We start from the raw sequence: 12,852 nt of genomic DNA on the forward strand, positions 1-12,852 counted from the left end.
TTTCTGATAGGTGGTATGGATTGCATGTATTGGGAAGTCTTCTCTGTGCCTTTAGTGCATGTGAAAATGCAATAGTCAGTGAATGCAGGGTTGGGGCATAGGTGGAGGATGTGGTCTTCCTTTTCTGCAAGTGATCATCTCTCATAAAGGTAATTATTTATGACAACGTCATCTGCTGTAGATCTTTAAGAAGTGGGGAGCTACTCATGGTGACTGGACTTCCCCTTCCAGAACCACAAGAAATCTTCAGGGATACCAGACATGGCCCAGTTCCCTACTGTAGCTTTTAGGTGGCTTTAGGGATACACAAGCATCATTTGCAGTTTCTGCTCTGGCTCCTAGTGCTATCCACTGAATAAGACTAGATTTTGCTTACCCACATCTATAGGATATTTGTATGTAGAACATGAAACCTTTGAATTACTTTAAGAAGAGAGGTAAGTGATCTGGGCAAGATGATATGTAGTAGTGTGGATAGTCTGTACAAAAAAAACAAAAACCCACAACTATACGAGGGAATAAAGTAGTCATTGGCCAGGGAATGTGTATGTATCAAGAGGAGAGCAGCAGCTCTTGGTGAGAGAGTCTGTCACAACTATTAGAGATTTGTGTCCTATATGCTAAAAAATATTGCCTGTTGCTCATTATGTTTATGATTTAATTTTGTTTTATGGGTGAGGTTTCTTAATTTATTTTGCTTACAAAAAATTATGACTCTTTGTAGATAAAGATTATTGATTCCAATGTTTTAAATATATGTTTGTTTTAAGATCATGCAATTTAAAAAAAATGCAAAGAACATTTGGAGGAAACTGAACTGTGCAGAGATTCAGTGAGAATGCTACTTCTGTGAAGTAAATGGATTATTTTTTTCATTTCAGTTACACTACAACTCTAAGACTTTGAAGACTGAATCGCCAAATGCCTCCCGGGGATCCTCTTTGCCAAGAACCCTTTCCAAAGAGTCCAAGTTGTATGGTATGAAAGATACTGCCACATCTCCTTTATCTAATACTACCCACAGCAAGACTAATACCTTACTTCTGCCCCAACCCCCACCCATCCCATCAGGTACTTGTAGAATATCCTTTTAAACTATAACTTTGATATCTTTTTCCCCTCCACATCATATGATCTACTAGCTCTAGATCTGTGCATTAGCCGAACCTCAAAATGGTCATAAATGTCTAAATATTTGCTGCAAAGAAACCTGACTACAGAAGCACATGTGCAATTCATGAATTCTAACTGCTCTTAAAGCTGCCTTCTCAGAGATTTCCCGTTAAATGGTTCTCAACATATATCTCACAGAGCACAGTAATGGCCAAATACCACCTACTCCTCCTCTTCCTTGAACAGATAACATACAATGCTGTAAAGAAGCTTAGTTGTTTTTAAAAATTAATAATTATGTTACTAGTACAACTAGCTATAGTTATACTCTGCAGTATTCAAAATTCAATAGAAAATTTTATACTACTCAATTTACTCACCAGTTCATCCATGTTACATCCTTCCAAGAATACTCTTCATTACCATGCAGCTTGCCTTGAAAGTAATACTTTGAAGTGTGATAATTTCTGTAATTAATTTATTCATCATGATCCCAAGCAGCTGTTTACAATCATTGGATTAGTCAAAATACCAGACATTACTGTGCTCCACTACTGCAGTCCACTGAAAACTACTGTGGCTTGGAATTACCTGAATTCCAGTTTTTAGTGTCTTCAACATTTGATTTAAAATGTCAAGAGTAACAAGTTGAATTATCCCAGTTTTCAGTCAGAGGTCTATGACTATCTCTGGAAGGTTGCAATGTCAGATCTAGAGGTACGTAGATTTCTTTCCCACCTTCCAGAGGATTGTTATCTCACTTCTCTCTTCCTCAGAGTTTAGATATTAAAAAAAACAAACCCCATCAAAACAAAATGAGCTGGAAACAGTAAACAGTGAAAAAAGATTCTATTAATAGGCTCAAGTCTGAGAGAGAGCAGTGAATTTGAGCACTTGCCTCATTATCCCTGGCTTTTAACCATTGTCACTGTGTTTCCTCCCAACATCCACCTTCTTTGTGGATCTCTGAGTTCATGATATTTAATTTTATTGCTTGCTTCAGTTTCTGTCTTATGTTGTATCTTTCCTTGTAAGCTTGCTCATAACTTCTTTCCATTCTTTACTTTTTAATTTTTGCCTAAATCTCCCGCAGAGCTTTTTTATCTTTTCTCCACATAGATTTCTCCCATAACTCTCCTCTACTTATTCTCTTATTATACGATAAGAGAGAAGCCAGTCCAGATGGTCAGCAGCATCAGTCAGAGTAGCATGGTATTAAAATTCATTGCCAAGTGGCTTAGGAACTGACAGAAAGATAAAGTATGAGTGTAAGGTTCTATTTTAGTCCTTCGGTTAGTCAGTATTTGTATCTTGCGTGGAGAAATCCTATACAGCCATAATACTATATTTTACTTGTATTCAAATGATCCATTTTTGTATATGATGATGAATCCCAATTCAATTACATTGCTCTTTCTTCATTCCTAGTTCTAATTATCTATACTTCACACTGCAAATAACTGAGCTGGTACTAATAGCTTTTTAGAAATAAGATCTTGCTTGAAATTTACTGAGCTACGGTAATTTTCTCATTTTAGGGCGCACAGATTTATACGTGCAGGTCTCTTCCATGAATTGAGAAGAGAATTCTCTTACCTGGAATATAGCTTAATATAAAATTATCTCTAAGCTTGGAATTTAGGTGTTCGAAATCAATTGTTAATATGATTTCCTGTTTAGAATCCTCATTTTATTATTTTTATAATATTGTAGGACTTACCATTTGCTCATAGGGGTTTTGACATTTTTCTCTGTTGAAATCAATATATTTTTCCGAACTGTTGCAAAATTAAGTCAGATGAGCAATTTTGTCTTCACCCTTTCCAATGTAAATGCCAATTGCCTTCCAGTAAGTTATGGCTGCTGTGTCTTGTCTTCTGGAGAAGTTTTGTTTGGCTGATTTTAGTGACTGTTTTGAAAAAGCATAGATGTGGAAATGAAGTAAGGACTTGAACTAGAGCAAGTGCATTAGGATAGTACTACTAACTGAACTGAGTTCTTCATCTCTGTTATTTTAACACATTTTTATTAGAAAACTATGCACTTCTGTTTTTTATAACTGATCTATGAAGTGGCTGTTTCACATGATGATGGAGGAGGATACAGTACTTGATCTATTTTTTCTAATTGTAATGAAATGTTGCTATACATTTTAATTGGAGAAATTGTATTCCACTAAACACATTTACATTTTATAAATGTTTCAGCCAAAGGGAAAGGAAGTGGTGGAATAAAAACTGCAAAATTGTATGCATGGGTTGCACTTCAGTCATTGCCTGAGGAAATGGTCATTAGCCCCTGCCTATTGGACTTCCTAGAGAAGGCTCTGGAAACTATTCCTATTACACCAATAGAGAGGAATTACGCAGGTACCATGTGACTACTTCTTTTTCATATATTCTAGTATCTAACTTTATTGACTTTTTAATTACAGTTGCTTCAAACCATTATTTAACAAGTTCTTTCTACTTTAAAAGCTGTCAGTTCTCAAGATGAAGACATGGGACAGTTTGAAATACAAGACGCGTTGGAGGAGTCCACAGCCTCACTAGTGTCATCGTCAACGTCAGCATACTCATCCTTCCCTGTGGATGTCGTGGTTTATGTACGAGTTCAGGTGAGAGTGCAACATTAACATACTGCATACTGTGTAATGCTAATAGCATTTTTAAAAACATATGCAATTTAAGTTTGCCTTTAACTTTGCTGTTTAAAATTAGATTCTTTAGAGATAGTTACATTCAATAGATAACCATTCTGAGGTATATGTTTCCAGCATGACATCAGTGAGAATTCTTGTAACTAAAGTTCTGAAGTCATTGGCTCCAAGCACATGGTGATCAACAGTAGTGAACCATTTTGAGAAGCCCCACTGGCCTTTAATCATCACTACTTTTCTTGCTGTTCATGGTGGAGTTTCCTTTGTTGCTTTACTGCTGCTAAGTTCTTACTGTTTCGTAGCCACACTTAGACATACTTGTCTTCTCCACAGCACAATTCTCATCTTATTCCTCAGAAAATATCCTTGGATAACTAGCATCCATAGCTATCATTCTTTTTCAAATAAATAAATAAAGTACATATAGCTAAAATATAAAAGACATCAAAATGAAACATAACTGGTTGAGTTGGGAGACTTATGCCCAAAAATTGCTGTGGGCTACCAGTCTCTGAGCTCTTTTGGCACTTTCTTCGACCTCTCTTGGTTCTCCCTGTAAATCGGACAGGAGGCTGACCCAGGAAGTTTTGAGAGGCAAGGATTTTAAGATAATCCAAAGTGTCTTGAGACTGTCCATTTCAGCTGCTTCAACATAGTTTGGCGTGATAGGTACCAAAGCTAGCAGCCGCATCTTCCAAATATGAAGCAGCTTCCCAGCTGTGGATTCACCGGGGCGCACAGATTAGTTCTGGCAGAATGGTTCACTATTATATCTAGGCGTCTTTCCTGACCATTACCTGGATTTCCTGGGTAACACACCTCAATGATATAGGAAATCTCAGAAATGAACATAAATTCTGCAGATTGTAAATCATGGAGATTTTAGTAATTTCAAAGCTGGACCAAAAAGCCTTATTATATTTAGGCTACAGGAAAGTTAAAAGCTATTATTCTTTGGATTCAAGCTCATAATGATTTTCAGGGATTTTATATTTGTGCTTAAATTCCTTTCTTTTGGCTTAGCCTTCACAGATCAAGTTCAGCTGTTTACCTGTATCAAGAGTGGAATGTATGCTGAAGCTGCCCTCTCTAGACCTAGTGTTTTCTTCAAACCGAGGAGAACTGGAGACCTTAGGCACAACTTGCCCCACAGAAAACTTGGCAGTTGGTGGTAATACTTCACAAACTGGATCAAAGAACTCAGTTAATAAAACTGGGATACCAGGTAATATATATGAACAATTTTCTTCGAATTAGTTCACCTAATACATTCAGCTAACAGCATGAGTGAATTAAGTTCTGTTTGTGTATTGAGGGGGTGGGAGGAGGAATAAATTTAGAATAAAAGTTAAACAGCTATGTAGTGCAGTGTTAGAGTTCTGTTAGGTTCTAGGCATGACAAAAACTCCTTATTGCTAGAATAATAAAATGTATTTTTACTACGTTGTTATACAGTTGTCATTTTTAACAGAATGGCTCTTTGGTATCAGATCAGTATTAAAAACCTTTTTTATGTTGTTGCTGATCTTCAGGAATGTCCACAAACCATGTAATAGAAGCTTTGTTTTTTAAAAGAAGTTTCAGAGCAATACTTTTTAGTAGTCTGTATTGCCAGTGTTCTGGTATTTTATATCCAAAAAAACACTTTTGGAGCTGTACAATTAGGTTTATTTTGCTGCTCTTTGATAAACTTGCCACATCATTTAGTAACTACGGTGATGAGTATTATAAGAAAAACTTTAAATGGATAGGTTGCTAGCTCTTCTGTTAAATATTGAGGAACTTCTCAAATATCTTTATTTGTACATATATGTATATATTATATGAGGTTTATAAGTTCCACCACATGTTGTCTGTTTTCAATTTGGAATGACTTCATCCTTTCACTTTTAGTGTGACTTTTAGTTTACTCTATACTTTCAACTTTTGATGGTATGTGTTTCTATGCAAAGTTAAAAATACAGCACCCACTAACTATGGAGTTGTACATTTATGAAATTGTATAAGAAGACATTCATATCAGTTTTCTAACCTATTCTGAAAACTCAGATGGGTAAAGTATTTTAGGAACAGTTTTGTTGCCTTTGTAAAAGTAAGTTCAGTTGTCTGTTTTAACCTTTTGACAGGAATGGCATTGTTAGGTTATTTAAGGCATAAGAACCTATGAATGGCCTACTGGGTAAGACCAATGGTCCATCTAACCCAGTATCCTGTCTACCGACAGTGACCAGTGCCAGATGCTTCAGTGGAAATGAACAGAACAGGGCAATGTATCAAGTGGTCCAGCCCTAGCTTCTGGCAGTTAGAGCTTTAGGGACACCCAGAGCATGGGGTTGTGTCCCCAAATTGTTGTTTCACAGATGTTATTTTTGAAATGCATCTGATGCATCATCTAGCTTTTTATGACATAGTAAGTATTTTTAAACGGTTTCATGGTTGAAAATGCTTTTGTACTAAAACTACCATAACATTTTTGGATTTTCTTTAGGTTCATCTGGACTAGGCAGCCCTCTTGGCAGAACCCGACATAGCAGTAGCCAGTCAGATTTGACTAGCTCTAGCAGCAACTCATCAGGCCTGAGTTTCACAGCCTGCATGTCTGATTTCTCCCTTTATGTATTTCATCCATATGGAGCAGGAAAACAAAAATCTGCTGTTACTGGTCTAACTCCTGGATCAGGAGCACTAGGTACAGAATGGATTTTTTAAATTTTTTTAACTTTTGCAATTGTTCATTAGATTTCATAAACAATTGTTAAAATGTGAGAAATAGTTGCACAAAGCTGTGTTAAAGAATCAGTCAATGAGGGATGTGTATACCCTCTTTACTGTCTCTTACAGAATCCTGGAGGACCTTATTTTCAGCACTCCAAGTGACACTTATGTGAAAGCATACATATTACCTGCACTTGGCAGATCCAAAATCATGTGTGTTCATGCTTTAGAACCTGCAACTGCAAAACCCATTTGTCTTAATAGGAAAAAGTAGGCCCACATGCGCTTATAGGATTCTTGGTGTAAATTCCAACACTCCCACAAACATGTTAAAAAGCTTTAAGTGGGTTTGCAAGTGTTCGTACTTATTTGTATGTTAACTGTTTGTTATATGGTAGCAGCTCACAGCCACAATCAAGGTTGGGTTCCATTTTGCTATAGCCTATATAAGCATAGGTCTTCACCCTGAAAACACTTAATAACATGAACAACTTTACATACATGGGTATTCTTCTTGGATTTAGTGGTACTGTTAACATACGAAGTGAATGTGTGCAGGATCTACATAGAGTAGAATAGTCTCTGCCCTGAAGAGCAGTGACAAAATGCTATCAGATAGAGCTGGTCGAAATATTTCAGAGGAATAGTTTATTTGCTAAAAAAAGCTGTTTGGGTTGACCCAAAATTATTTGCAACTTTGACATGAATTTCGTGGAGTGCAGCTTAGATGCCATTCACACAACCAGGGCAGGGAGGAGGAGGTGGAGATAGTCATCTCCTTGTAATTTTTAGCCAGTGGTAAAGGCACTCACCTAGGATATAGAAGACTCTGGGTTTGTCTACACAGTGCGGTAATACACTCTACAGCGAGTGTGATTTCTAAAGCACACTGACATATTGTGCATTAATTGGTCGTGGAGACTCTCCTGGTGCTTTTCAACATAGTGCTGTTTGAAACTGTACTACATTAAAGCTCACTAGGGAACCTTTAGTGTGCACCAGCTGAGTCGACACAGACTAATTAATATGCAACTTAGAAATCACACCTCTGTAGAGTTACCCCACTGTGTAGACAAGCGCTCAAATTCAGTTCCCCTCTTCCCATGGAGAAGGGATTTGCAAGAGTGTGTCCTAACTACTGGACTAAAAGTGATAAGAAGATCACCACTATTTCCTCCTTCACTGGCCATTTTGTGAATCTAACCCTTTAAAAATGCTCAAACCCACTCACCCTCATTTTGGGTCAAACAAAAAAAGTTTCATTTCACCCAGAACAGATTTTTTGGATCACCTAAATTTTTTGCAATTGTGGGATTCAGTTTGATCTGAAATGGTTTTTTCCAATTTTTCAGAACTGCCAAGAAACTGAAAAATTAGCTATTCACCCCACTCTACTGTCAAATGCATAATGTAAACAAACTGAAAACTGTGTCACTTGTGACATATTGTAATTTCCAAAATTTCATACAAAATTTTGACTTTCATCTTGATGGTGTTCCTAGGTAAATCTTTTTTTTTGTTTTTCTATTCTAAAAGAACCATAAATGATGATTTTTACTCTGAGGTGCTAATTTGGGGAGTACACTGAGCATCACTCTTTCTGTTTGTAGGTAATGTAGATGAAGAGCCCACTTCAGTCACTGGTCGGAAAGATTCTCTGAGTATTAACCTTGAGTTTGTGAAAGTAAGTCTGTCAAGAATAAGACGTTCAGGAGGTGCTTCATTTTTTGAGAGCCAGTCTGCAAGCAAAGCTGCAAGCAAGATGGATACTACGTTAATAAATATATCTGGTACTTAATAGTTTCATTTAATCTATACTGCTTTCTTCTGTGTTTGCCGAACAGTAGAGGTGTTGTTCCAATGATAAGCACCATTCTTTCTCCACCACTTTTTATATAGATGTAATTTCAAAGCCACCAACCTATGATGTGCAATAACATCTTTTAAGTGAATCAATGACTAAGACCTTGTGGGGGGTTTTGTGTTTGGGTGACCTCAGATATCTGTGTCTGCATATATCTCCCTCCTCCTCCGCTGTTGACTCATTTAATTTCAACACTCCACACATGTTCTTTGACTTCTGTTTATATGGGTTTACAGCTCTTGAGATTTTTGCTTTGATTTTCCAGTATGAATGAACTTTGAATTTCATCCATGATCATAAAGCAAAGAGAATTGTTATCCCTGAGTTTCACCCAAACAAGCTTAAGCCATCAATTTCATAGGATTTTGAGGCATAAATTGTGGTTAGGTAGTTCATGAGCCTGAAGGACCCTTTGGCAAATCCAGATGTTTCATGTAGTTTTGAGGGGGTTTTGTGGGTATTTCTCACAGCTCCAGCAGTACCAGCAAAAAGTAATTTAAGTCATTGTTTACTAAAATCAATATATAGTATGTTAATGATGTACATGCTGATGTTAGTATTTTTAAGTATACTTCAAACAAATGAACTTATTTTCCAACAGTTTGTTATCTTCTCTGTGTCCACACAGATCCCACTGTGGGTGCACATGAGCCTTATGCACACAAGATCAGAATCTTTGATCTGCAGTGTCAGTTCAGGCACAGTTCAACAATTCATGTCCTCATGAGTCCCTCCTGTCGGATAGAAAGGGCAGAGCAGCCACAACTATCTATCAGTTCCTTATTGCTGTCTGTGGCAATGATGTCATTGCCAATTACTGATTTGAGCTAAAAAACAATTTGAGACTGTTCACCCTTAGTTCCCGTGTTAATCCAGATAAGATTTACAGACTTCTTCCCAAGGCCTTTCCTCCCCTCCTTGTTGCTGACCAACAGTTTTTTCCACCTGGGTTCACATAGTCTTTTATTTTTAGGATAACACTGATATGTGGGGTGGGAAGGTTTATGTTGGTTCCTTTTAAGACAAATTCTTTTTGTTTTATTTAAAACCATCTTCAGTCACCCCTATCAGTCAGAGGCCTTCTTTTTAGAAACTTCCCCTTATCTTATTAGTTATTCTTTTTAGCAGACTTCATTCCTTCTGGCTTTATAACTCATTATTTTCAAGACCTTCTTTCTGCTTGCTAGTCAGGGCCTTTCTTTACAACATATATATTTCCTTAAATCAAACTTAAGCTAACTTTAATTCTTTAATTTCATATTTATCCTACAATTCCCTTTATATTGTCCCCCTTTTTTAACTTTATTTTGGTCATATCAAAAAATAAATATAATTTGTTCCTCATCACACTGTGCCACTATTTGCACCAAAATGGCAGATGCAAAGCCCCTTCAAACAGTGTTGGTGTTCCAACAATACATCAACCACCACAAATGCTTTCTGAAGAGCTCCATCATTATGCCAATATTTCACAATCCAATTACAGATTTGTTTGCCACCAAAGATAGCACCTTAGCTTCAAGACAGTATTTTTAGTCACCATTACGTAAGCCCGAAGAGTCAGAAACTCCAAGCTCTCATTGCTGACCCTCATAGCAAAATATTCTACAGAGATGTGGGGATGGTAAGATCTCACCCTAAACTTATTCTCAAAGTTGTCAGACTTTCATTTGAACTACTCTGTTAATCTCTAATCACCCATTTTCTTTTCAAAACGCCATTACTCTCCAGAAGGGAAGAAACTCCACATCCTGGATGTTTCAAGGGTCTTGTTATATTATCTTGATAGGGCAAAGCTTTTCAAACAGACTGTCTTTTTGTGGCCCTCTCTGCCCTTCTAGCCATCTCCTCCCAGAGAATATTGAAACGGATTACATAATGTATTTAAATCTATCATGATGATAATCTTATCCTCCAAATATGAAAGCTTGCTCCAATAGAGCACAAGCCATGTCCTCTGTATGCTTCAGGAACATGCTCATGTCTCAAATGTGCAAGGCAGCTGTGTGAACAAATCCCTTTACTTTACTTAAATGCTATGCCTTTGACCTGGCTGCAAGATCAGATGCCAAATTTGGTATGATGGTTTTACAGTCAGTATTTAGTTAGTGGCAGCCAAAACTTCTCAATCACACCTTTCAGATGAGGTTTATTGGTCAGATAGAGTGGGATCCACATGGACACATACTCGAGGAAGAAAGAACAATTACCTTATAGTAACTGGTTCTTTGAGGTGATATTATCCATGTGGATCCCAAAACTTGCCCTCCATCCCCACTTTTTCAGAGTCCTCCTTCCCTGGATTCTGAGTTGGCAAGGGAACTGAGGGAGAGTTATGCCCGCTCTACCCTTTATGCCCTGGAGTCCAGATGGCACGAGTACATACACAGTGCATGTGCAGCCCAATGGACATTGCTATTCAAAGATTCCGCCCTTGCACACAAGGCACAGGTGCACCTAGAGTAGGATTCACATGGACAATATCATCTTGAAGAACCACAGTTACTGTAAGGTAAGTATATATTGCACTACCCCTTTTAGTGCTTGAAAATGTTTTGGTGAATATATCAGATATAAGTAAGCTAAAAAAATTGAAGGGTAAATTTTCAAATGTTAGATTCGATTTCAAAATCTCTGAATATTGAGCTTTTGCATTTTTTATCAGCTGTCTGTGATATAGGATCTGCTTCTTTTAAATATGACATGCGGCGACTCAGTGAGATTCTGGCCTTCCCAAGAGCCTGGTATAGAAGAAGTATTGCCAGACGCCTTTTTCTAGGTGATCAAACCATAAATCTACCAGGTAAACTACCCCTTATTTCTCTGAAAAATTCTTCCATGAAATAAACCAAAGCAAGAATTGTTTAATTTATGCCATAATATATTAGTAGAATGAGTAATTAGATAAAGCAGTAGAAACTATACTGTAGTATAATATACAGATTGAAAACAGGTATTGCCCAATTCTAATTCGCAGGAATTTTTCATTCGCCTAAATGGGGAGTTGGTGTTTATGTATTAAGAAAAAGTCACTACAAACAAATTTAAATTTCAGCAAAATTTATAACCTAGATCAGGGGTCGGCAACGTTTGGCACGCGGCTCGCTAGGGCAAGCATCCTGGCAGGCTGGGCCAGTCTATTTACCTGCTGACATGGCAGGTTCGGCCGATCGTGGCCCCCACTGGCCGCGGTTCGCCGTCCTGGGCCAATGGGGTGAGCGGGAAGGGCGCAGGCAAGGGATGTACTGGCCGCGGCTTCCCGCCGCCCCCGTTGGCCTGGGACGGCGAACCGCAGCCAGTGGGGGCCGCAATCGGCCGAACAATGCCATGTCAGCAGGTAAATAAACTGGCCCGGCCCGCCAGGGTGCTAACCCTGGAGAGCCGCGTGCCAAATGTCGCCGACCCCTGACCTAGATAATGGAGTGGAGAGTGTGCTTATAAAATTTATGGATGACACCAAGCTGAGAGGGTTTGCAAGCACTTTGGAGGACAGAATTATAATTCAAAATTACTTTGACAAACTGGAGAATTGGTCTGCAATCAATAAGATGACATTCAGTAAAGACAAGTGCAAAGTACTGCATGTAGGAAGGAAAAATCAGATGTACAGTTACAAAATGGGGAATAGCTGGCTAGGCTGTAGTACTGCTGAAAAAGACCAGGGCGTTATAATGGGTCACAAGTTGAATAGGAGTCAATTTGTGGGTCACAAAATGAATATGTTGTGAAAAAGGCTATTATTCTGGGGTGTAGTAACTGGAGGGTCATATGTAAGATCTGGCAGCTAATTGTCCCATTCTGCTTAGCACTGGTGAGGCCCCAGCTGGAGTATTATGTCCAATTCTGGCTGCCACAGTTTAGGAAAGAGGTGGATGAATAGGAGAGAGTCCAGAGGAGAGCAACACTCATGATAGGAGATTTAGAAAAGCTGACCTATAAAGAAATGTTAAAAAAAAAAAAAAAGTAATGTTTAGTCTTGAGAAAAGAAGACTGAGGGGCACCTGACAAGTCTTCAAATATGTTAAGGGTTATTATAAAGATGACTATGATCTGTTGTTCTCCCTGTCCACTGAAGGTAGAACAAGAAGTAATGGGCTTAATCTGCAGCAAGGGAGAGTTATGTTAAATATTAGGAAAAACTTCAGGGTAGTAGTTAAGCTGTCTAATAGACTTCCAAGGGAGGTTGTGGAATCTGCATCATTGGAGATCTTTAAGAACAGGCTGGACAAACACCTGTTAGGGATGGTCTAGGTATACCTGGTCCTGCCTCAGCACAGGAAGTTGGACTCGATGATTTATTGAGGTCCCTTCCAACCCAACACTTCGGTGATTCTATGAATACTATTGAAATAATATTAAGGTGACAATAAAAACACTTTAGAAGAATTTCAAAGTTACTACTATGAAATTTGCTGCTAAGATTGAAATATACAGAACATTTTCCCATATGTAGGAGTAAATTTATTTTGCTTCTGTTAAGTGTTACAGACTGATTGACTAA

At 38.0% G+C, this 12,852-nt stretch overlaps 1 protein-coding gene across 25 annotated transcripts in view; it reads left to right on the plus strand.

Annotated features, from left to right (window-relative positions):
• Positions 1-12,852, plus strand: part of BLTP1 (bridge-like lipid transfer protein family member 1) — a 241,267-nt gene that overhangs the window by 207,739 nt on the left and 20,676 nt on the right. For 15 of the 25 annotated variants that reach the window (XM_042860071.2, XM_065596329.1, XM_065596316.1 and 12 more), the window contains 7 exons: positions 882-1,071; positions 3,321-3,482; positions 3,591-3,730; positions 4,796-4,997; positions 6,261-6,461; positions 8,098-8,277; positions 11,017-11,154. In XM_042860071.2, the coding sequence (XP_042716005.2) occupies positions 882-1,071; positions 3,321-3,482; positions 3,591-3,730; positions 4,796-4,997; positions 6,261-6,461; positions 8,098-8,277; positions 11,017-11,154 (1,213 nt within the window). The remainder of the gene's footprint in view (positions 1-881; positions 1,072-3,320; positions 3,483-3,590; positions 3,731-4,795; positions 4,998-6,260; positions 6,462-8,097; positions 8,278-11,016; positions 11,155-12,852) is intronic. The other 10 variants (XM_065596320.1, XM_065596332.1, XM_065596321.1 and 7 more) reach the window with 1 other exon arrangement.

This window comes from Chrysemys picta, chromosome 5, assembly GCF_011386835.1.
Source record: "Chrysemys picta bellii isolate R12L10 chromosome 5, ASM1138683v2, whole genome shotgun sequence".
In the NCBI taxonomy this organism is placed as follows: Eukaryota; Metazoa; Chordata; order Testudines; family Emydidae; genus Chrysemys; species Chrysemys picta.